Source organism: Bubalus kerabau, chromosome 1, assembly GCF_029407905.1.
Source record: "Bubalus kerabau isolate K-KA32 ecotype Philippines breed swamp buffalo chromosome 1, PCC_UOA_SB_1v2, whole genome shotgun sequence".
NCBI classification, from domain to species: domain Eukaryota; kingdom Metazoa; phylum Chordata; class Mammalia; order Artiodactyla; family Bovidae; genus Bubalus; species Bubalus kerabau.
Genome location: NC_073624.1, coordinates 175331478 through 175356565, shown reverse-complemented (window position 1 = coordinate 175356565; position 25088 = coordinate 175331478). Strand labels below are relative to the sequence as shown.

General features: G+C 52.9%; 1 protein-coding gene and 1 non-coding gene across 16 annotated transcripts in view; one reads left to right on the top strand and one right to left on the bottom strand.

Moving 5' to 3' along the window:
- Positions 1 to 25088, top strand: part of MYO9B (myosin IXB) — a 108220-nt gene that overhangs the window by 13389 nt on the left and 69743 nt on the right. For all 15 annotated transcript variants that reach the window (XM_055541843.1, XM_055541822.1, XM_055541812.1 and 12 more), the window contains exon 2: positions 7037 to 7944. In XM_055541843.1, the coding sequence (XP_055397818.1) occupies positions 7093 to 7944 (852 nt within the window). In that variant the 5' untranslated portion in view covers positions 7037 to 7092. The remainder of the gene's footprint in view (positions 1 to 7036; positions 7945 to 25088) is intronic.
- Positions 14165 to 14268, bottom strand: LOC129642558 (U6 spliceosomal RNA). Its single transcript, XR_008709817.1, has one exon. It is a non-coding gene; the product is annotated as a U6 spliceosomal RNA (small nuclear RNA).

Sequence of the window (25088 nt, the reverse complement as noted above, 5' to 3'; positions counted from 1 at the left end):
GGAGCAGGAAGGGCTGGCTTCAGGCTGCCTGGAAGTGAGGAGGGAACTCGGAACTGGACCCTGGGCTAGAGAATTTACTAGTGTCTCTTGTTTTTCAGACAAATGAGTTATTTCAGTGGGAGGGCCCTCCCCCTGGGGAGGGGAAAAGGGAGCCACTCTGAGAGGAGAGTGTGGGCTCAGGTGAGGCTGGTTGGGTGCTGGGAGGGCCCACAGGCAGGTGCAGGGGGAATTTTCCCAGGATGCAGATGTGGTGGGGCCTGGAGGGGCAGCTGCTCCGGGCTGGGTCAGGCGGGCCCTGCGGGGACTCCTGCAAGGGGCCCCAGCTGGCCTCTGCCCTGCCCCACCCCTTCTCTTTGGCCCGCCTCTTCCCCTGCAGCTCCAGCGGTCAGCAGGCGCCTTGAGCAAGCCTTATCTACTTCCTCCTGGCCTGGGGGTGGGGTGCGTATCAGCTGGGCCTGTGACTGTCCTCACGACCTCCATTCTCTGAGCGTGGGGTCTCCTGCGCCTTTCAGCAAGGGGCCCAGAGCAATAAAAGTCCCCCGTGGGGCTCCAAGGGTGTCTGATGACCAGGCAGCCCTGGCAGATGTGGGCCACGCAGCCCTCAGCCTATCCAGGCATCATCCAGATCCTGGTCAGCCCTGGTGGCTTCTCGCTCAGCCCGGTGTCTGCTGGGAGGAGAGAACAGATGCACCCACGTGCCCTTTGTGTCACTTGCAGCCAAGCTGCTTGGGCTTGAGGCCATCCAGAGCCCTCCCCACCCTCGCCCCATCCTCGAGCTGGATCGATGCCCTGGACGTTGTGGTGCACGTGGGTCACATTTCCACAAGTGTGCGTCACAGCGGGGCGGTCTCTGCCTGAAGCCCTGGGTCATGCGTCTACACTCACATGAGTGTGGGTATATTCAGATGAAACTCTGTTCGTACTCACTGTCTGTGTTTGTGCGTGTGCAGGCGTGAGCGTGGTTGTATGCGAGTGCATGTCGATGCCTGTGTGCCTGCGTCCGCACGTGTGCTCACATTCATGCTCAGTGTATGTTCACGAGCACACACATGTATTCACGTGACCGTGATTAAGGTGCAGATCTACAGTGTGCACTCTCACCTGCTCAGAGGTGCACAGATGCCGGGCCTTGCGGTGCTCCCCAGGAACGTCCTGAGATCAGCTCTCATTGTTTCTGGGGGATAGTCAAGTGGGCGACACCTCTGAGCATAGGCAAGCTCATAGATTCCGAGCCGTTTTCCTTGCAGTGGCATCCAAGGAGCTTGGTGACAGGGCTCAAGAATTGGGCATTTTGGAAAGAAAGCAAGAAGTTCCAAAAAGTTTTTTTCCTAGGGAACTGCTTCCCTTCATAGTTTCACATACTTTTAGAAACAGCGCTTTTTTTTTTTTAACTTTTTATTTTATATTGGCCTATGGCCGATTAACAAGCAATGTTACCATAGTTTCACATGAACAGTGAAGGGGCTCAGCCATATATAAACAGCTTTTTGTAATATTTATTTTGTATTTAATTATTTGTCTGAGCCAGGTCTTAGGTGCCATGTGGGATCTAGTTCTTCAACCAGGGATCAAACCCAGGCCCCCTGCATTGGGGTTGGGGGCAGGGACGGGGTAGAGAGCTCAGAGTCCTAGCTGCCAGACCACCATGATGTCCCTAACCAGCCTTATTGGCTATACAGTTATATCCTCAGTTCAGTTCAGTCGCTCACTCGTGTCAGACTCTTTGCGACCCCATGAATCACAGCACTCCAGGCCTCCCTGTCCATCACCAACTCCCGGAGTTCACTCCGACTCAACGTCCATCGAATCAGTGATGCCATCCAGCCATCTCATCTTCTGTCGTCCCCTTCTCCTCCTGCCCCAAATCCCTCCCAGCATCAGAGTCTTTTCCAATGAGTCAACTCTTCACATGAGGTGGCCAAAGTACTGGAGTTTCAGCTTTAGCATCATTCCTTCCAAAGAAATCCCAGGGCTGATCTCCTTCAGAATGGACTGGTTGGAAGGGACTCTCAGAAGTCTTCTCCAACACCACGGTTCAAAAGCATCAATTCTTTGGCGCTCAGCTTTCCTCACAGTCCAACTCTCACATCCATACATGACCACAGGAAAAACCATAGCCTTGACTAGACGAACCTTTGTTGGCAAAGTAATGTCTCTGCTTTTCAATATGCCTTCTAGGTTGGTCATAACTTTTCTTCCAAGGAGTAAGCGTCTTTCAATTTCATGGCTGCAGTCACCATCTGCAGTGATTTTGGAGCCCCCAAAAATAAAGTCTGACACTGTTTCCACTGTTTCCCCATCTATTTCCCATGAAGCGATGGGACCAGATGCCATGATCTTCATTTTCTGAATGTTGAGCTTTAAGCCAACTTTTTCACTCTCCACTTTCACTTTCATCAAGAGGCTTTTGAGTTCCTCTTCACTTCCTGTCATAAGGGTGGTGTCACCTGCATATCTGAGGTTATTGATATTTCTCCCTGCAATCTTGATTCCAGCTTGTGTTTCTTCCAGGCCAGCGTTTCTCATGATGTACTCTGCATATAAGTTAAATAAACAGGGTGACAATATACAGCCTTGACGAACTCCTTTTCCTATTTGGAACCAGTCTGTTGTTCCATGTCCAGTTCTAACTGTTGCTTCCTGACCTGCATACAAATTTCTCAAGAGGCAGATCAGGTGGTCTGTTTTTCCCATCTCTTTCGGAATTTTCCACAGTTTATTGTGATCCACACAGTCAAAGGCTTTGGCATAGTCAATAAAGCAGAAATAGATGTTTTTCTGGAACTCTCTTGCTTTTTCCATGATCCAGCAGATGTTGGCAATATGAGCATTACTTTACTAGTGTGTGAGATGAGTGCAATTGTGCAGTAGTTTGAGCATTCTTTGGCATTGCCTTTCTTTGGGATTGGAATGAAAACTGACCTTTTCCAGTCCTGTGGCCACTGCTGAGTTTTCCAAATTTGCTGGCATATTGAGTGCAGCACTTTCACAGCATCATCTTTCAGGATTTGGAATAGTTCAACTGGAATTCCATCACCTCCACTAGCTTTGTTCGTAGTGATACTTTCTAAGGCCCACTTGACTTCACATTCCAGGATGTCTGGCTCTAGGTCAGTGATCACACCATTGTGATTATCTAGGTCGTGAAGATCTTTTTTGTACAGCTCTTTATCCTATATAGAAGGTAAATAAGCAGGTTGACAATATACAGCCTTGACATACTCCTTTTCCTATTTGGAACCAGCCTGTTGTTCCATGTCCAGTTCTAACTGATGCTTCCCGACCTGCATATAGGTTTCTATACACTATAAATGGCACTAATTTGAAGTGTGTAATTGGATGAGTTGTGACACATGCAAGCACCCAGGAGCCCACAACTACCATCAGGATAAAGAGCACATCCATCGCCCGAAAAGTCTCCCCAGCTCCTTTGTCCTCCCACCCTGTCACCCTCCCTCAAGCAGCCAACAGTCAGCTTTCTGTCTCTGTAGATTAGTTTGCATTTTCTAGAAATTTCTGTACAGTTGACCCTTGAACAATGTGGGGTTTAAGGATGCAGACCTCCATACACACACGCAGTCAAAGTCCATGTATCACTTTACAGTTAGACACAGCACTCCACCCTGGGATTCAGCCAACCACAGGTCATGTCGTACTAAAGTCTATAATGTGTGTGTGCTTCACTAGTAAAGAAGGGCCCAGTAGTGGCTCAGTAGTAAAGAATCTACCTGCCAATGCAGGAGACACAGGTTCTATCCCTGAGTCAGGAAGATCCCCTGGAGGAGGGCATGGTAGCCCACTCCAGTGTTCTTGCCTGGGAAATCCCATGGACAGAGGAGCCTGGCGGGCAACAGTCCATGGGTTCACAAAAAGTCGGACACGACTGAGCGACTAAACATGCCAAGTACATATATAGTGAAAAAAATCTGCATATAAGTGGACCCACGGAGTTCAAACCCATGTTGTTCAAGGGTCAGGAGTATGTGGAATCATGTGATATATATATAGTGCTTTGAAATTTTTATTGAGGTGAAATTCACATCACATTAAATTAATATACAGCATTCATATAACATTAAAGTGAGCAATTCATTGATATTTGGCATGTTCATAATGTTGTGCCGCCGTCACCTCTGTGTAGCTCCAGAACTCTTCCATCACCCCAAAAGGAAACCCTGCATCCATCAGCAGTTTCTCCCCATCCCCCCCTCACTGCCCAGCCCCTGGCAAGCACTAGTCTGTGGTTTTGCCCATGGCTATGGATTTACCCATTCTGGGCATTTCCTAATAGACGGAGTCCTATAACATGTAGCCTTTGGTGTCTGGCTTTTTTCATCCAGCGTGATGTTTTCAGGGTTCGTCCACATTGTAGCAAGGACTGTTCCACTCTTTCATCAGCTGATGGAAATTTGGGTGTTTTCCACCTTTTGGCTAATAGGGTTGTTGTGAATGCGTGTGTACAAGTATCTGTGTGGTACCTGTCTTTAAGTCCTTGGGGTTCATACCTAGGAGTGGAATTTGGGGTCTGTATATATTCCTTTCCATCTTCGCTCTTTCACTCAGCACTCAGATTCCAGGATTGTTCTGTGTTGTTCTGTGCTGTCGTGAGGGTCAAAGGTTGGCCATTCTCACAGGTGAGTCATGTTCATCGTGTGGCCGGTTTGTGCGTCCAGTCACCGCTTTGTGTGCACTGGTGGTGCTTCTAGTCTGGGGCTTTTAGAAGCGGTGTCAGTGAGACCATTTGTGTACAGTCTGTGTGTGAACCTCTGCTTCGTGTGTCTGGAGTAGCTCCCAGGAGTGGTTCCATCGCTAGGAGTGGGTCAGCCGCTAGGCATATACTAACTTTTAAGGAAACTGCCAAAGTGTTTCTGTCGTTCATCATTTTTCTGCGGATACTGTGGCATTTTGAGGAAAGACGCTTAGCAATGTTTACATCCATTTATCTGCTGATTCTGCATGAGTTAACTGATTCCAAGGAAATTCTCAAGAGTTCTACACAATGTTGTGTGTCCAGGAACTCAGAAATCATGTTTCAGAGCATATTTCATGACAGGGAGACATTAATATGTACCAACATATCCCATTAAGAGCAATTCAGGCTTTATTAAAACGTGTAACATCTGTTGAATATTAAGCTGGAAGGAAATATACCAAAGTTCCTTAATAATTTGAGGGAAAGTCTAGGAAATTAAATGTCCCCGTCTACTCCAGCCTTCCTGCTAGCTGCCTCTGCCTACCTCCCTGTTAGTGGCTGCTTCATTATGTCTGGTTTGTTCAGCCTGGCCTGTCACCTGCCCTCCCAGCACTGCGGTGGGACTCAGTTTCCCAGAGTCCAGATCATCACAGCCTCTGGTGGCCCCTCGTGTCCGCAGGGCTGAGTCATGCAGACCTCAGCCTACTGTTTCTACAAAGGACTGGGAAAAAAGCATGTTCAACTTTCCAGGCCTTCAGGTTACCAGTCTCTGTCGTAATTGTGTTGTTATAACAAAGGCAGATGTAGACAGTATGGGCATGAATGGGCAGAGCTTCATTCCAGTGAAACTTTTTTTTTTACAAAAATAGACTTTGGGCCTACCACACTCTCGTCCCTCCTTTGCCTTCCTGTTGAACGAATGCCTCTTCATCCTGTAGAACCCCTCTCAGATGGCACCACTTCCCTAAAGCCTTCTCTGGCTCTCGGGGACAGTAGTTTCTCACGCTCATGGTTGATAACCTCTCGCATCTGTTTGCATATGGGCATCTCCCACTGGGCTCTGAGCCAAGGTCTGGTTCATCTTTGTATCTGCAGCCACACTCGGGTGGCGCACAGTCAGCCCTGCGTGACCCACACCGCGTTCCTGCCTCTCGCCTCAAGACACAAAAGCGAGCTGTTGCCCGCATTGACTGCCTTTTCTCTTTTCTCAAAATGTCTTCAGGAGCAATTGTTTTTTTCTAAATAGGCTGTTTCTGCTGGGGTCATCCTCTAAAATACGTATCTGACCGCGTCAGGTGTTAGCTGAAGCACACCTTTGTTGTGGCGCGTGGGCTCCAGAGCCTGTGGGCTTAGCTGCATGTGGGATCTTAGTTCCTGGACTGGGGATCAAACCCACATCCCCGTCCTTGCAAGGTGGATTCTTAACCACTGGGCAACCGAGGAAATCATTTTAGGTTTCCAGAAAAGTTGCTACGACCAAACAGGGAGTCCCCTGAACCCCTTACCCATGTTGCCTGAATGTGAACACCTCACACTCTCAGGGTACGTTTGTACAACTAAGAAACCGACACCAACACACTGCTATTCACCAACCACCTGACCTTATTCAGACATCACCAGTTCTTCCTTCACGTCTTCTCTCCCGTCATGACCCTGTGCAGACAACCCTGGGACTTTCAGTCATCACAGCTCCCCAGTTTCCTCTGGCTGGGGCGGCTCCTCAGTCTTTCACAGCCTTGGGGAGAGTTGACCAGAACTCCTGTAGGTGGCCTCCGATCTGGGTCTGCCAGATGTTCTCGTCATGATGAGAATGGAGTTGTGGGTTCTAGAAGTTAATCTCCACTGAAGAGTTCTCTGGAGCAAGTTTTTTTTTGGGCGGGGGGGGCGCTCCCTGACTTCATCCTCCTCAGTGGGGTTTCACGGTCCCTGAGTTTCCAGGCAAGGTCAGTCTTGCTCATCCCACCCGTCCTCTCTCTGCCCCTCTTGTGTTTGGGGGACGTAACCAAGGCATGTGAGGCGGAGTCTTCATCTGCTTGGGAGCTTGCCAGAGGAGTATTTGTCAGAGAGGAGAGGCCAGGAAGGACTGAGCTGAGAGATGGCTGTGGCCCCTGGACTTGAGGGTTGAGAGGCTGGTAGGGAAGGATATGGCCTGGGATGTGGACAGACTCCAGTGGTGTCGCTCTGTGGGAGCCACGAACCTGAAGTCAGGGTCACGTTAAAGACAGACAAGGCTCCTTGGCCTTTCTGGCTTCAGGAGAGCCCATGGATCCAGGCCGTGGGCGTCAGTGTTGCCCCACCCCTCCGCCCTCCACCCCCTCTGACAGTGCCACCCCTCCCTTCCAGCTCCAGGACGCGCGCCCCGAGCCCGGGAGGCATGCTGAGGCCAGGCTGCCGGCAGGATGAGTGTGAACGAGGCGGGCAGCGCCGGCCGCCGGGGGCAGGCAGCATACCACCTGCACATCTACCCGCAGCTGGCCACCAGCGAGAGCCAGGCCCCACCCCTGGCCTCATGCCGCGTGCCGGCCACCAAGGACAGCACCACGTCCGACGTCATCCAGGACGCTGTCGCCCGCCTGCAGCTGGACGGCAGCAAGCGCTACGTGCTGGTGGAGGTCAAGGAGACGGGTGGGGAGGAGTGGGTGCTGGACGCCAGCGACTCGCCCGTGCACCGCGTGCTGCTGTGGCCACGGCGGGCGCACGACGAGCACCCTCGGGAGGACGGCTACTACTTCCTGCTGCAGGAACGCGACCCCGACGGGACCATCAAGTACTTGCACATGCAGCTTGCCTCCCAGGCCACGGCCACTCGGCGCCTGGTGGAGCGCGGCCTCCTGCCCCGGCCACAGGCGGACTTTGACGACCTGTGCAACCTCCCCGAGCTGACGGAGGAGAACCTCCTGAAGAACCTCAGACACCGCTTCCTGCAGCAGAAGATCTACACGTATGCCGGCAGCATCCTTGTAGCCGTCAACCCCTTCAAGTTCCTCCCCATCTACAACCCGAAGTACGTGAAGATGTACGAGAACCAGCAGCTGGGCAAGCTGGAGCCTCATGTGTTCGCGCTGGCCGATGTGGCCTACTATGCCATGCTCCGAAAGCACATCAACCAGTGCATCGTCATTTCCGGCGAGAGCGGCTCAGGCAAGACGCAGAGCACCAACTTCCTGATCCACTGCCTCACCGCCCTGAGCCAGAAGGGCTACGCCAGCGGTGTCGAGAGGACCATCCTCGGCGCTGGCCCCGTGCTGGAGGTGAGTGGGGGCTGGTCGGCGGGAGGGGGCCTTCGCATGCAGACTCCATGATCATTCAGATACGGCGTGGCAGCAGCAGCATGGAGAAGGCAGTTACAGTCATGATTCCTCAGAAATAGGACGTTCAGCGTGCCCTGGGCAGGGCCACACGGGGAGGCACCAGGGTCCATCGGAAGCAGCGAGAGCCAGGGGAGGGTGTAGGCAGGAGTCTGTGTCATGGTTTTCATGGAAAAGGTCCAGTGAGTCAGGGCAAGCAGGCGTAGGATTGGCTGGTGTGAATAATTTCAGAGTTTGGGGGCATAAGGACTGGCCTAGTTGAATGGTCTCCCCTGGGTGGTTCAGGGCCTGGGGAGAGCAACCTTGAGGGTGAAAACAGAATGACAGAGGTAGTAGGGGAACGATGTGGGCTCTGAAACGGTTGGTTTGTGTTTGGAAGGCATGCTCGTAGGAGGGTCCTTTCTTCTCTCTAGGAATCCCCGCGGGGTCAGCCAGGCCCCAGGTGTCAAAGCCTCAGATATAGAAAATAACAAGTCCTGATCGATGCCTCAGTGTCCTCTTAATGTACTCCTAATGTCTGGAGGGGTGGCACTCTGCACACTGGGTCCCAGAAGGAAAAGGGTGGCGTGTCCAAACTGAATAGTTGGTGGCAGGGTGTTTCTGGTGGGGGTGGGGCTGTGGGGTAGAAAGAAGCCAGCGAGGTGAGTGCAGGCCTGGTGGCTGGGGACCAACCAGAGGAGGGGGCCACCTAGCACCCCCGCCTCCTGCGCCTTCTCCAGTGTCCGCATCGGCCAGACGCCACAGGGGTCATGGCCATGTCACTGTGGATGAGCCTCTGGACATGGGGCAGTGGGAGCGGTCCCAGTGGCCCTCACCCTTGGAGTCTTCGGACAGGATGCTGCCACAGCTCAGCACATAGCTTACCTTCGTCTCCTGGTGAGCGCCCGGCCACATGGGGGCCCCGGGGTGTGCACCTCCGGGTTTGGGGTCTAAGACCCTGCTTTCTTTCTTTCTGCTTCTAATAAGATTTTACAACGATTAAATAATTTCGAGTATGAAACGTAACCTTAAATAGTTAGATTTTATTAAATGTAGCAACATTTTGGGTTGACCCTAAAGTTCATTCGGGTTTTTCCGACATTACAGAAAAAAACCAACAAATTGTGCTATGTCTTTGAGCGGTTTTAGGTTTATAGAAACACTGAACAGGTGGTCCAGAGAGTTGCCATATTCTCCTGCCACCCCCCAATTCACACACACTTCCCCCTGTCATTAATGTGTTGTGTTGGCCTGGTGTATTTGTTTACTATTGGTGAGCCAACATTGACGCAGTAGTATTAACTACAGTCCACGGTGTGCGTTAGGATCCACTCAGCATTGCACATGTTGCGAGTTTGGACAGATGCAGAAGGTCATGTGTCCACCGTGAGGATCATAGAGTAGCTACACTGCCTTAGAAGTCCCTCGTGTTCTGCCTGTTCGTCCCCCAACCTTCCTTCAGCTCCTGGAAACCACTGAGCCTGTTACCGTCTCCGTGTGTGTGTGTGTGTGTGTCTGTGTGCACGCGTGTGCACACACATAGTCATATCTGACTCTTTGTGACCCCAGGGACTGTAACCCACAGGCCCTTGTGTCCATGGCATTCTCCAGGCAAGAATACTGAATTGGGTTGCCATTTCCTACTCCAGAGGGTCTTCCTGAGCGAGGGATTGAGCCCACGTCTTCTGTGTCTCCTGCGTTGGCAGGTGGCTTCTTTACCACTGCACCACCTGGGAAGCCCCACTATCCACAGTTTTGCCTTTTCCAGGTTGCCGGATGGCTGGAGTGACACCGTTTGTCATCTTTTCAGCCCAGCGTTGCTTGCCTAGGACTACATACTGGTCCTAAGGTTCCTCTGCGTCTTTGCTCGGTTCGAGACCTCATGTCTCCATGTTCCGAGTGACAACCCCTGGGTGTGCCACAGTCCATCCATAGAACCCTAGACCCCCACCGGCCCTGAAGCGTTGACCTCTGGCCTCTAAGTAGCCAGAATTCAGTGAAATCCCATCTAGACTGAGCCTGCTGAGTGCATTTCAGTTCCTCTTCCTCTGACGATCTCTGAGATCATCAACCAGAAACTAGCCGGGGCTGTCCAGCTGGGCCCCACGCCAGCACGCATGGCCTATTTCTGTCTTCTCCTATGCACATAACGTAAAGATTGCTTGGCTTTTTTTGTGTGTGTGTGCAAGCATGTTTTAAAAACTCGTGAGGGATCTGGCCACAGAATGGACACTTTTCTCATCGATACCGTGTTCCCTGCGTGCGTTCCCTCCTCTCATCCATTGCTCCCGCAAATACTTCACGTGCAGGCGCTGTCCTCGGCGCTGGGTTGTGCGGTGGCCAAGACCGCCACAAAGGCCTGCCCACAGGGAGCTGCGGGCCAGCAGCAAGGAGCAGGCAGAGAAACAGTGGGTCTCAAGTGTGAGCTATGAGCCAGTAAGAACAAGTCGGCAATCAACTGATTAAGTCTCTGTGCTTCCAGTGTAGGGGGCAGGGGTTCAATCCTTGGTTGGGAAGCTAAGATCCCACATGCTGCATGGCATAGCCAAAACCAAACAAAGAAAAAAGAACAGAGAGGGAAGCGAGTCAGAAAAAGAAAAACAAATATGGTACATTAGCACACGTCTATAGAATCTAGGAAGATGGTACCGATGAACCTATTTGCAGGGCAGCTGTGGAGCTGCAGACCGAGAACAGACTTGTGAACACAGTGGGGATGGAGAGGGTGGGACGAATTGGGAGAGTAGCATTGAAACATATACGTTACCATATGCAAAATAGGTAGTGGGAATTTGCTGCGTGATGCAGGGAGCTCAGTGCTGTGCTCTGTGACCCCCTAGAGGGGTGGGGTGGGGTGGGAGGCGGGAGGGAGGTTCAAGAGGGAGAGGACATATGTATACCTGTGGCTGATTCATGTTGATGGATGGCAGAAACCAGCACAATATCATAAAGCAATTATTCTCCAATTAAAAATAGACAAGTTTTTTTTTTTTTTTTTAAAAGAACAGTGGTGGGCTCAAGGAAGAATGGGTTGGGAAACGAGGAGAGAAGGTGATGTGAGCCAGGCCTGGAAGGAGAACACAGCCAGAGCAAAGTCCACGAGGCTTGGACCGTGCCTGGCGTGTGGAAGGATAGTCAGGGGTCCTGGAGGGCATGGGAAGGGGTCAGAGTGGAATGAGAAGGGGCAGAGCAGAAGGCGGTGGGGACAGGGAGTTGACAGGTCATTCAAGGCCTTGCAGGATTGCAGGGTGGGGCCTGTGTGTTATGGGAGCTATGGAGGGTATCCTAGCTTCAAAAAAAAAAATTATTTACTTGGTTGTGCCACTCATGATGTGGGCTCCTGGTTCCCCAACCAGGTATCTAACCCAAGGCCCCCGCATTGGAGGTGCAGAGTCTCAACCACTGGGCCCCGCTGTCCTCCCAGCAGTGGCCAGATAAAATGGTTCAGACACTCAATAACTTTAGAACTGGGGACAGGAGCAAGAGAGCAGACCCAGCATTTCCTGAGCGTGGCGATTTGCCAAGTGGACCATTCACCCCTCACAGATCCAGGCAGGCAGGGGGGCGGGCCACACCAAGGTGTGATGAGGATGCCAAGCCCCAAGTTCAGTGCAGCACAGCCGGGGAGCAGCATGGACACCACAGCTAGCCTCCTTTCTAGATGAGGAGCATCTCGGGCACCGGAATGAGGTTCCTAGCGCCGCAAAAGCATCACTGGCTTGTTGGCGTCAAAGAGAGGAATTCCCTCCCTCCAACAGTTCCGGAGGCCTGGAATCTGAAGCTAGGTGTGCGCAGAGCCTCGCTCCCTCCAAAGGCTCTAGAAAAGGATGCCTCCGTGCCTCTTGCAGCTTCCGGGGCTCCGGGCAGGCGCTCCTGGGCTCGTGGCCACATCACTATAATCCCGGTCTCTGTCATCACACCGCCTTCTCTTCCCCTAAAGACGCCAGTCATTGGGTTTAGGACCGGCCCCAATCCAGGATGACTTCATCCTAACTAATTACATCAGCAGAGACCCATTTCCATATAAGGCCATGTTCACAGGTTCCGGTGTCAAGATGATATATACAAGCCTTCTGTGGGGGGACATAAGTCAGTCCATAGCAACACCCTGCCAAGTGACAGCTGACTGTGTCTCATGCCTTCCTCCCCAGGGGCCATCCTGGGGACCCCTCCTTCCTCTGCTGGCCTCCATGCTCCTCCCCTGCTATTGCCCCAGAGGGTTCTGGCCCTTTCTTTGAGGGCTGTTAGTCACCTCCATGGCGGGTGTCTGCACCTGGTGAGTCAGATGCCTCTGACCTCGCCCAGCTGCATCCCTTGAGCCTTAAGAGTGTGAGCCGGTGAGGCTAAATTTCTCCAGGGGTTTTAGGAGGGAGGAGCCCATGCCAGCTTCCAAAACAGGCTTGAGCCAAAGGCATGTCTTGGCCATAAATGTGCTTCCTGAGGCAACCGTTTGGAAAGAGAGAAGGTGGTTTTAGTTTCGAGCTGGGCTGTGCAGCCAGAGGACCGCTGACATCTCGGGCCGGGTCACTCCGGGCTGGGGGCCATCCTGTGCATTGCAGGGTGCTGAGCTGCACCCCTGGCCTCCAGCCACCTGATGCCAATAGCACCCCATGCCCCCAGTGGCGACAACCGCAGAGTGTCCCCAGACCTCACCAAGTGCCAGCCGAGTCTCCCCTGGGTGAGAATAGCAGCCTTAGTCACAGCTGGTGGTCCCAGGAGACCCAGGCACTGTTTCTTTCAAGTGTTGATTGATGGCTTAGAATTGTCCATAAGTCAGTCCCAACCATTCTGGGCTAACTTGAGAGTTACTTTTTATGTGATACGTAGTTTTCCTTCTTTGTTTTTGCCCATGCTTGGGCTTTGTTGCTGCTAAGGCTCTTCTCTAGCAGTGGCGAGCAGAGGTGCGCTCTAGTTGTGTGCAGGCTTCCCACTGCGCTGGCCTCTTTGCTTGTGGAGCTTGGGCTCCGGGGTGCGGGGGATTCCGCAGGCGTGGCCCACGGGCTCAGCAGTTGGGCTCCCAGGCTCTAGCGCACAGTTGCAGCAGCTGTGGACACAGGTTTAGCTGCTCCGAGGCATGTGAAATCCTCCCGGACCAGGGCGTGAGCCCATGTTTCCTGCTTCGGCAGGCAGATTCTCTACCCCCGAGCCAGCAGGGAAGCCTGAGAGTTCGTTGCTAATAACAGGAATAATTAGCTGTCAAGCCTTCAGGCCCCCGGGGTGTCAGGCTTCAGCCACAGTCGTCATCACCATCTGAGGAGTCACAGCAGCTCTGCTCATTTTAAAGACCAGAGAACAGAGCCCCAGAGAGGCGTGCTGGTGTGCCAGTGTCCTGGGGCTGCCGTCCCAGGGCACCATACACGGGACAGAGTTGGAGGTGGGGCTCCTAAAACAACAGGAATGTCTTCTCTCGCATTTCTCGGGGCTAGATGTCTGAAATCAAGGTCTGGACAGGATGGGCTGTTCCTGAAGGCCCCCATGGAGAGTCCTTCCCACATCTCTCTCCTGGTTTCTGGTGGCCGCCTTTCTGGTGTTCCTTGGCTTGTGGCCACATCACTCCAGGCTCTGCCTCTGTTTCCATATGGCCTTCTCCCCATCTGTCTCTCTATCTTGAATCTCCTTTCTCTCTCTTTTTTTTTTTTGTTAACAAATAAGTATTAATTTTATTTATTTATTTTAATTTTTTAAATTTACCTGTGTAAGGTTTTTAGAGGGTAGTTGCTTTACAATATTGTGTTGGTTTCTGCCATCCATCAACATGAATCAGCCACAGGTATGCATTTGTCCCCTCCCTCCCCATCCCGCCCCTCTAGGCTGTCACAGAGCCCTGGCTTTGGGTTCACTGAGCCATACAGCAAGCCCCCACTGGCTCTCTGGTTTACACATGATACTGTATATGTTTCCACGCCACTCTCTCTAGTCGTCCCACCCTCTCCGTCCTCCTGCTGTGTCCACAAGTCTGTTCTTTATGTCTGTGTCTCCTTTGCTGCCCTGCAGATAGGATCATCAGTACTCTGTCTCTAGATTCCATATATATGCATTAATATACGACATTTGTTTTTCTCTTTCTGACTTATTTCATTCTGTATAAGAGGCACTAGGTTCATCCACCTCACTGGAACTGACTCAAATACATTCGTTTTTATGGCTAAGTGATATTCCATTGTATATATGTCCCACAGCTTCCCAAACTATGGAATGCTTCACGAATTTACATGTCATCCTTGCACAGGAGCCATGCTGACCTCTGCATCGTCACAACTGCAGGATGTGTGATGCCGAAGCAAGCACTCTCCCTTCTCTTAGAAGGGCCCTGTCTCATTGGATTTAGGGCCTACCCTAAATCCAAGTCCATCTCACCTCCAGATCCTTCCCTTAATTCCACCTGCTGTTTAGTTGCTCAGTCTTTTGTCCGTCTCTTGTGCCACACGGACTGTAGCCCTTGAGGTTCCTCTGTCCATGGGATTCTCCAGGCAAGAACACTCGAGTGGGTTGCCATGCCATGCCTTCTCCAGGGGATCGTCCTGACCCAGGGATTGAACCTGTGTCTCCTGCATTGGCAGGTGGATTCTTTACCACTGGGCCACCAGGGAAGCCCATTAATTCCATCTGCAGAGACCCTATTTCCAAAGAAGGTCCCACTCCCAGACTCCAGGGATAAGGAGTTGGGCATATCATTCTGAGGGATGTGAGTCCACCCAGTACAGTCTGGGTGCCCCAGGCCACACCGCAGGCAGCCACAGCCGGACCACGCTTAACACCCAGCCTGAGCCTGGGTACCCCTCTGCATCTTCGTGAAAAAGATTTCCTCTCTCAGTTTGGCTGGGGCCACAGAAAGCCGACTGGGACTTTTTGTCAGCTCCCTGAAAGGAGAAGTTGAGTTGTTTTGAGGTTTGGGTGTCGCCGGGCGCCCCCCCGGGCGCGGGCTGCAAACTTGCTCTGCAATTCTGACCAGAAAACAGGAAGGGGGCAGCGTGGAAAGCCGGTTGCAATCAGCTGGTCCGCCCGCCACAGCTAACTGTCACTGTCACCGCTTCACACGGTGTCGCTCAGCTGCCCTGCGGCCGCCCCGCGAGCCGCCCCCGGAAGCACGGCATCCACGCAGGGCTGCTGTTCCAGCTCAGAGATGCTGAAGGTGCAGAAAACAGGCTAGCCGGGCCGTGCAGTCGGGGCCATGACCCACGCCATGTGCCCTCTAAGAACCTGGCGACTCGGTGATGCAGCCCTGGCACTGGCCACGGGTCTGGCCGCACAGCCCACCTGGGATGTGCCCCTCTGCCTTGGCATCAGGGCTGCAGGTGGGGGCGGTGCTTAGGCTCGGGTTCTCTCCGTCCTTAACTGTAACAGTCGCCACTAATATTCGCCAACGCGCACAGGGTTTTAATTTCGAAAGCAGAAATGAAACGAGGATCCTTGCTGGCTGGACTCTTTTCCCAAACGGCCAGAAGCTGGGGTTTCAGCGTCTCCATGTAGCCACCGTGGCCTGGCCCACACAGAGAGGGAAGGCTGGGAGATGGCCCCCTAGCTGTTGGATACACCTGCGGGAGGCCAGTGACAGGACAGTGGGGCTCTCGGAGCTTTCTGCTGCCCCTGACCCCCCGCCAGGGACCCTAAAAGAGCATGTCCTGGGACTGTGCCAGCCTGGGTCCTAAGCACCAGCCCCCACTGAGGGTCCCGCAGACCCAAAATCACCTGACCCCAGACTCCTCTAGCCTCCCTCCCACCCACCCATCAGCCACTGTTGGTCTGTCCCCTGGCAGCACCTGCCAGCTACCTGGGCATGTCATCCTGAATCAACATGCCGCCCACCATTCACCTTGACCTTTCCTCATACGGATACCTGCGCAAACCGTGTCCCTCCCTCCCACCGGGCAAGGATGGGCCAGTCCTTGCCCATCATTGGGGGCACATGGGCAGAGCCACTCAGCTGGAATGATAGAAGGTTCCAGAGCCAGGGGTGTGCCTCTTTGCTTAGGTTTTTCTGTTTAAGAGCTTTGTTAAGATAAAACTCACCCATTTCCAATGAACAATACAGTGTTTTTAGTATATTCCCAGTGTGGTGCCACCTTCACCTCTAGTACCAGAACATTTCTGTCACCCCAGAGGAAACCCCATCAGCAGTCACTCCCCATTCCCCCTCCTCCAGCCCCTGATCTGCTTTCTGGCTCTGCGAGTTTGCCTGTTGTGGGCGTTTCTGGACGTTTCATGGGGTCATACAAGTTGTGGTCTTTGTGTCTGATTCCTTGCACTCAGCTTGGTTTTTTCCAGGTTTATCTGTGCTTCACTGGTGTCTCCGATGGTAAAGAATCCACCTGTAATGCAGGAGACGTGGGTTCAGTCCCTGGGTCAGAAAGGTCCCCTGGAGGAGGGCACTCCAGTATTCTTGCCTGGAGAATCCCATGGACAGAGGAGCCTGGTGGCCTGCAGTCCATGGGGCCACAGGGAGTTAGACACCACTGAGCAATAAATACACACACGTCCTCACTGCAGCATGTGTCAGTGCTTCGTTCCTTTCTCTGGCTGAGTAATAGTCTGCTCTACAGATAAGACCTCATTTTATTTATCTTTCACAAACTTTCTCAGCATTTCACTCCTTTGTCTGGCTGACTCTGCATTTGAGTTTTCTCCTGGGCCCTGGGTCCCCTCCCTGCCCCAGCCAGGTCAGCATCCCCCTCTGCCCATAACAGGAGGGTAGAGGCTACCAGGCAGACATGGAGGTGATCCCGCTGGAGACTTTCGGGGTTGACTGAGCCAAGCCCGGGAGGAGAGTGGAGCCCTGGCCAGCAGCCTGCTGCAGGTATGCAGGCCTCGGGGGCATGCCAAGGGCTGGATGGGTGCCAGCAGACACACCTACGACTGTCCATCGGTGTCACCCATCTGCGTGGGCCTGCCGCATCTGCTAAGAGCCTGGTGGCCAGAGGCATCTGGCATTTGGGAGCAGTGGGGAGTGACTGTGTGGGGCAGGCCACCAGGGGCCTCGGAAAGCAGGCCAGGGTTCTTGAGCCGAGGCATCCAATCAAAGTAGACAGTCCAAGGGGAGGAAGAGGCGGGGTTGGAGATGGCTGCATGTGCTGCCTGTGGCTTCTCCCAGGATGCTGGTGAGGACTGTGGTCTAGGGGAGAGGCTTTATCCAAGGGATGTGCCAGGAACACAGAGCCCCCTGGACCCCAGCGCTTGTCGAGCCATAGAGGTTGTCCAGTCATGTGGGGACCTGCAGCAAGCTGGGGCACCTCCTGGTTTTGCTTGTTAGCTACAGGAGGAGGTGAGTTTGCCAGGAAGATTGAATGTTGAGAAAGGGGCATGTGGCCACAGACAGGTCTCTGGGGACCATTCTGGGGGCATGGGCCACAACATTGAGGACACTCAGGATCGGGATAGAAGGAGGGAAATCACTGGTGTCGTGTGCTGCGCAAACCACCCCCCAAACCCATACACTTGCCAGGGCATTCAAAGCAAAAGAGGTGTCAGGGCTGGGAGCCTTTATCCGGTGCGTGTCTGTCTGTCTCCAGGATCACAGGAACCCAGAGGCCAGATTGTCTCCTGTACGTGAATACAAAGGCATTTGGGGGTGTTTCCGTGATCTGCTGATGGGGAGTGTCAGGTGTCAGCAGGCAGCTAGCTGGGTGGGGAGGTGGTGGAATTAGGCTCGGGAGAGTCTAGGGCAGCAGCCTGGGGTACTCCAGGGCGAGATGTGCCAGCCAGACGTCCCCTGACCCCAGCCAGTGGTCAAGGCTCGGCTGGCCTAAGGCTGGCCTTGAGGCTTGGTGGCTAGAATGTCAGCAATGTGAATGTCAGGGTGAGAAGAAGGGGAGTGAGAGCCAGGCCAGGGTGGACTCCCAGGAAGGTGGACGTGATAGGGAGACAGGGACGGGGGGGGGGGGGGGGGGGGTCCGTGGGGCCAGGAGGCTGAGCCACTCGAGAGCCTGCGAGGGAGACCCTGGCAGGGCGGCCCCTGGGCGCGGGCAACAGAATGTCTGGCAGCTTCTGTCCCCCCGCATGGCCTCCCCAGGATGTTGAAAGAAGTCACCGGGAGGGCCCTGGGTTGGCAGAGCAGGCTGAGAGAGGGCAGGAGTGGAAACCACAGCCCAGGGTCGGGGGCGACGGCAGCAAGGCCTATCCCACGGAGGATGAGAGAGGATGAAGGAGGCCTCATGCGGGACCAGCCTCACGCCTCACAGATGGAAACACCCGGGGACCTAGGCTGCACTTCTGCACCGCCGACGTTGGGGATGGGGACCGTCCCCACGCACTGTCAGCTGTTGAGCAGCATCCCTGGCCTCCACCCACCAGATGCTAGTGGCACCCCCTGCCTCGGTCAGGACGGTCATAAACGTCTCCAGATATCACCAAGCGTCCCCTGAGGGGCAGAATCTCCCCAGTTGAGAAGTTCTAGGCCAACTGCGGGCAAAGATTGATTTCAGTGTTAACAGATGTCCAGTGCCCAGATAGGTTGAGATTTGGGGGGGCTCCGTGACATTGTGCCATTATGGTTACACGTCACCTCAGCTCTGTTCAGTTCTATCTCGTCAGCTCAGCGCAGGCCAGGTGGTGGGCGGAGATGCTGTTTCTGGCTGGCGATCTGCTTCGTTTGTTCCTGGGAACGGGCGGCTGGTGCTGCTTCCCGCCCTGTGGCCAGCCACAACCAGGAGAACTGCCCACCCATCACCAGAAACCTCGATTCTTTTTTGTGTGTGTGGCCACACTGGGTCTTCATTGCTGCACGCGCACGGGCTTTCTCTGGCTGAGGCAGACGGGGGCTCCTCTAGTTGCAGTGCACAGGCTTCTCGTTGCGGTGGCTGCTCGTTTCAGAGCACGTGCTCAGTAGCTGTGGCGCAGGGCTTAGTTGCTTTGAGGCATGTGGGATCTTCCCAGACCAGGGATCAAACCCATGTCCCCTGCATTTGCAGGCTGATTCTTAGCCCCTGGACCACCAGGGTAGTCCCTCCTCCCATCTTCCTCACCAATAGCAAAGCTCATTCAGATACGAGGGTTGGGTTTTCCATCCAAGTTTGTGCTTAGGGCAAAGTCTTCAAATGTTATTTGAAAAGCTGCTCGTCAATGCAAAAGAAAAAATGCAGTCACCCATGTGGTGACCCCCCCAGAGCTGAGAAGTCACACGCTCCCTGCCGGCTTTCTTTCGGGCAAATGTCATGAAAGAACTTCAGCAGATTTCTGGTGCATTTCATGCTGGTTTCTCTGCACTGAAATTTTGTCACCCCCTCCCATCCCTGTCCTCCTGGGGGTAACTTTCTGAACCTGACACCAGGCGCTGACTGTGGTTCACCTCTTCTTTAAGCAGCTCCCCGACAGGAAACAAACCAAGACTGCCCTGGTGGTTTTCACTGCCGGAGAGCACGCAAGGTTATCTGCACCACCACGCCCCCCCACCCCCACCCCTTGGCAGAATTGTGACGTATTTTATTGTAGCTTTTGATTTCACCTCATGTACTTGGCTTTTTTCATATATTGCTTCACTTTTTTAGTATCATTTTCCTTATCTGAGATATAATTTTTGTGTGTACCAGGGCTTGGCAGACTAGAGCCCCCAGGTTAAATCTGCCTGCTTCTACGCGTAAAGTGTTATTGGCACACAGCTGTGCCTGCTCATGTATGTATCATCTGTGGCACCTCTCAAAAGAGTTATGACAGAGACATCATATGGTCCCCTGATGGTGACCGTTGAACATCTGACCCTTTACAAGAGCGGTTTGCTGACCCCCTCACACTTTGCACACATGGAACATTCTAGAACATTCCAGTTACTTTCTCTGTGCACACATCTGACTTCTGCTCTGTTCTCCCTTCCCAGACGTAAGGAAGCCAAGTTCCCACACTGGTTCCAGATGATCCCTATCACCCAACTGAAATCTTTTTGCATTGATCTGTGCCTTATATATATTATAACCCGGGTCTCCCGCATTGTAGGCAGACGCTTTACCGTCTGAGCCACAAGGGAAGCCCACATATATCCACTAACGTACATATACCTACAGAGGAGTCTGTAAGCCATCTTTGAGGGGTCACAAAGGAAGGGCTTGCATGTAGATGTCCCAGAAGCTCATCTCATAAGTTCACCTTTCAGCTTTCATTCTCCTTCTCCAGTGCTGACTGTCCCACAGGCAGCTGGGCTCACTTGTGCGGTCAGGGTGTTTGAGGTCTGGCTGACCACGGTGGGGGCCATGTGGGGCCCCCTCCCAATCTTTCATTTCACGGAGGGGTCCTCGGAGGCTTTCCAGCCACACCCTGGGCCCTGAGGCCACCTGCATCCTGCCTGCAGGGCAACACAATCTGCCAGGCACAGTGGGATGAAGACAGCAAGCAAGAGCCCAGTGCCTCCCAACCGTGCCCTTCCCCCCCACCAGCCCCTGGACCCTCCACAAGCTGCTGGGAGAGCCAGCGTGAACTCACTGAGGCTGGTGGGCCAGGCCAGCAGCGTACACTGAGGGCCACAGCACCCCTGGAGGAAGCTAGCATCGGGGTACCAGATGTGTGCCCAGAAGGAGGCCCTGGAGTTCATGGCACGCAGATAGTTCAGCCAGAGAGATGAGCCTGGGGACAAGCTTCTCGTAGCCCGGGCTAGGGGGTGGCTGTGTTCCCAGCCCTGGTGCTTAGTACATATCAGCAGGCGTGGGTGTTCCCAGCTCACCACAAGGATGTCACAAGATGCGGAAAATGGCGGGAGCCGCGTTAAGGAACCACTTGATTGGAAGGAGGGATCCGAGGCAGAGTGACAGCCTGCAGGCTGCCCAGCTGAGAAGTAAGGCCACACCAGAGCAGGAGGGGGTACAGAAAGATGAGGTGTTGTCTTTGGGGGTGTGGAGAGGATCAGGGTGCCCTACAGCTGTGATTGCCTATGCCTTTTTGTCAGGGGGTCCCTGGAAGTGTTAGGGAGGGGACAGCCACCTGGAAGACATAGTCCACAGGCACTCTCTGCCCCTCCCATACCTCGCAGACCTGCAAGGCTGCCTCTCTGGCTTGCTGCCTAAGAGTGCAGAGCCCTGACGCCTTGCAGTCATCTGAGGCTATTTTAGACCAAAGTGAAAGTTATATTTTGGGGAACATTGCGTCTAAGAGAAGAGTGAAATTATGGGTGTATTTTAAGCACCCAGAAAGGCCTCCTTGGAATTTGCAAAAAGAGTTGATTAAAAGGCAAAGCATAGCTCCAGGCCCGGGACACCCCTGCCACAGCCACCGCCCTTTCCGAACGTTCTGGGCACTTTGCTATACCAGGGCTGGTGGAGTGGGGCGGGGGGGCATGGTGAGAGTGTCTGTCCACCATCCATCAGCCCATCAGCTACATCTGCCTCACTCTTTGGCACGGGGATGCGGCCAGGCATCAGGCAACCACAGGGCCTGGCAGCCGATTGGTTTCCTGGTGATATCCAGGATGGAGCAGCTTTAGGGCCCTGTCCCCAGCATCACTGGGTAGTTTCCCTCTGGAAGTTTGCTTCTGTGTCATTCAGCCACTGCTGGCCACAGCCAGCTCCCAAGGCCAGGCCCAGCAACACCTCAGTTACCTGAGGCCCATGGAAGTGACCTGTCTTTTGGAAAGGCCAGGAGGTCAAACTCAAGGCTCTCGGTCCACCACCCAGCCACTGATCAGTCCTCTGACCCCAGCTTATAACTGTTGACCAGCTCCTCCTGGGTGGAGGGGGACATAGCCACCCCCTGGCAATGGTCAGGTGCCTGGGCCCAAAGTCTTCCTTGGTGTGAGCTGTCAAGAAATGTTCAATGTAATCCTCACCCGTTTATGGGAGAGTAAGTCACAGCCACCTATGAGAATTTACAAAGTTCTACTTAGCCCTTCCTGAGGGTCCAGGGATCTCTAGGACAGCCGATGTTTTTAAATTGAAGTTTGCCTGGTGGCTCAGATGGTGTAAAGATTCTGCCTGCAATGCAGAAGACCTGGGTTTAAACCCTGGGTCAAGAAGATCCCCTGGAGAGGGGAACGGCAACCCACTTTAGTATTCTCGCCTGGAGAATCCCGTGGACGGAGGAGCCTGGCAGCCCACAGTCCATGGGGTCACAAAGAGTCAGACACGACTGAGTGACTGACACTTTCACTTTCTTTCAGAGTTAACTTACAGTGTCGTGCCCATCTCTGCTGGTACAGCAAAGTGACTCGGTTGTACACATACAGACATTTTTTTTTAATTGAAGGATAATTACCTTACAGAATTTTGTTGTCTTCTGCCAAACATCAACAAGAATCAGCCATAGGTACACATATGTCCCCTCCCTCTTGAACCTCCCCGCCATCTCCCTCCCCATCCCACCTCTCTAGGCTGATACAGAGCCCCTGTTTGAGTTCCCCGAGTCATACAGCAAATCCCCATTGGCGCTCTATTTCACATATAGTAGCATAGGTTTCCACGTTGCTCTCTCCAGACGTCTTGCCCTCTCCTTTTCTTTTTTTTTTTTTTTTTAATTTTATTTTATTTTTAAACTTTACGTAATTGTATTAGTTTTACCAAATATCAAAATGAATCCACCACAGGTATACATGTGTTCCCCTTCCTGAACCCTCCTCCCTCCTCCCTCCCCATACCATCCCTCTGGGTCGTCCCAGTGCACTAGCCCTAAGCATCCAGTATCATGCATCGAACCTGGACTGGCAACTTGTTTCATACATGATATTTTACATGTTTCAATGCCATTCTCCCAAATCATCTCACCCTCTCCCTCTCCCACAGAGTCCATAAGATTGTTCTATACATCAGTGTCTCTTTTGCTGTCTCGTACACAGGGTTATTGTTACCATCTTTCTAAATTCCATATATATGTGTTAGTATACTGTACTGGTGTTTTTCTTTCTGGCTTACTTCACTCTGTATTATAGGCTCCCGTTTCATCCACCTCATTAGAACTGATTCAAATGTATTCTTTTTAATGGCTGAGTAATACTCCATTGTGTATATGTACCATAGCTTTCGTATCCATTCATCTGCTGATGGACATCTAGGTTGCTTCCATGTCCTGGCTATTATAAACAGTGCTGCGATGAACATTGGGGTACACGTGTCTCTTTCCCTTCTGGTTTCCTCAGTGTGTCTTTCGGTTGCACTGGGTCTTCACTGCTGCGCTCGTGCTTTCTCTGGTTGCGGTGAGTGGGAGCTACTCTTCGTTGGGAGTGCAGGCTCTGGGGTGGGCTCAGTGGCGGCTGCGCACGGGCTTGGTGTTTAATATTCTGTTCTGTTGAATATGGTTCCCTGTGCTTTACAGCGGGACCTTGTTGTTCACCCATCATATGTATAATAGTTTATATCTGCTAATTCCAAACCCCCAGTCCTGCCCTCCCCAACCCCACACCCCCCGAGCAAGTCCAGGTCTGATCCCTGTGTCTGCGAATCTGTTTCCATTTTGTAGATAGATTTATTGGTGCCATATTTTGGATTCCACATATAAGTGATATCACATGGTACTTGTCTTTCTCTTCTTGGCTCACTTCATCTAGTGTGATCATCTCTAGTTGCGTGCATAGTGCTGCAAATGGCATTAGGTCATTGGTTTCCGTGGCTGAGTAGTATTCCATGGTATACATGCACCACGTCTTCTTTAGCCGTTCTTCAGTAAGTGGACATGTAGGCTGTTTCCATGTCTTGGCTGTTGTGAATAGTGCTGCTATGAACATAGGGGTGTGTGTATCTTTTTGAATTAGAGTTTTGTCCAGGGATATGCAGAGCAGCCAGTTTTTTAATTTCTTAGCAGAGTCTAAGGCTCATTTCTCAGCCAAGGCTGATTCTACCACCAGGGGACATTTGGAAACATCTGGAGACTTTTTTTTCTTTAATATTTATTTGGCCGCATCAGTTCTTAGTTTTGGCACATGGGATCAGTTGCTCCTCTTATGTGGGATCTTAGTTCCTTGACCAGGGATCGAACCTGAGTTTCCCACATTGCAAAACAGAGTCTTAACCACTGGACCGCCAGGGAAGTCCCTGGAGATGTTCTTTTGTTGACCAAGGGTGTTGCTGAACATCCTATGATTCACAGAACAGCCCTTCTGCGAAGAATGATATGTCCCCAAAAGCCTGTATCAGCCGAGGCCAAGACACCTGCTCTAGTTTAGGGGTCTTTAGGATGTGCAGTTGGAAATCAGGCCTGGGGTTCTGGACGGGGTCTTTCAGGGGGCCATGTAGATCCGGGAGCCACTGCCTGCACAGAACTGCTTGATGGACGTATCAGTGTTGGTGAGGTTGGGGGGGCAGAGGGGGAGGTGGGAGAGAAGGTAACAAGGACACGCAGCCCTGGAGGAGTGTCTCTGGTTCTGCCAAAGTGCCTGGACCAGCTCTTCCCCCTCAGCATGTGACTGCATTCCTCCCGGCAGAACTGACCACCTCCAGGGCCTCTGGGCAAAGAGCTGACTCTGCCCGGAAGCCCAGCTCGGCTGCATAGATGCCATGTGACCTACAGCACCCTGACCTCTCCACGCTACCTGCTGCTCTCCCCTGCCCCAGGGCCTTTGCACATGCCGTACCCTCCTGCACCATCATCTAGCTAGGTCCGCCCCTGAGGCTTCCTGGGAGAGGCAGAGGAGAGCTCCAGAAGGTCCCAAGGCCAGCAGGCTCCTAGCACAGCACCAGCACAGTGCAACTCCCAGACCCACACCCTGAGGCTCTGAGAGGCCCTCCGGTGCTCAGGGCCCGTTCGTTTCCTGCAGCGGCTCGTGTCACCCAGCAGCCCCAAATTTCAGCTGTGGCAGAGCAGGGAGGAAGCAAGCACGGTGATGCGGTCATGGCAATGCTGAGGCTGGGGGGGACACCTCGTGGGGATCTAAGCTCTCCTGTGCACGGGTGGCCTTCGATGCCCATTCCAGAGCTGCCCCTTAAAGAAAATGGGAGGGACTTCACTGGTGGTCCAGTGGTTAAGAACCTGCATTCTTAACCTGCGTTGTTTCCATCCCTGGTTGGGGAACTAAAATCCCATGTGCCGCAGAGCAGCTGAGCCTGCACACCATAACTACAAGCCAATGAAGCCAAATAAATATTTGAAAAAAATTTAAAAAAACGGGAGACACTTTTTAAAAGATGCTGAGTGAAAGAAGCCAGACACACAGGGCCACATCTTTCTGATCCCATTGACATGAAGTGTCTGCAACAGGCAGATCCAAG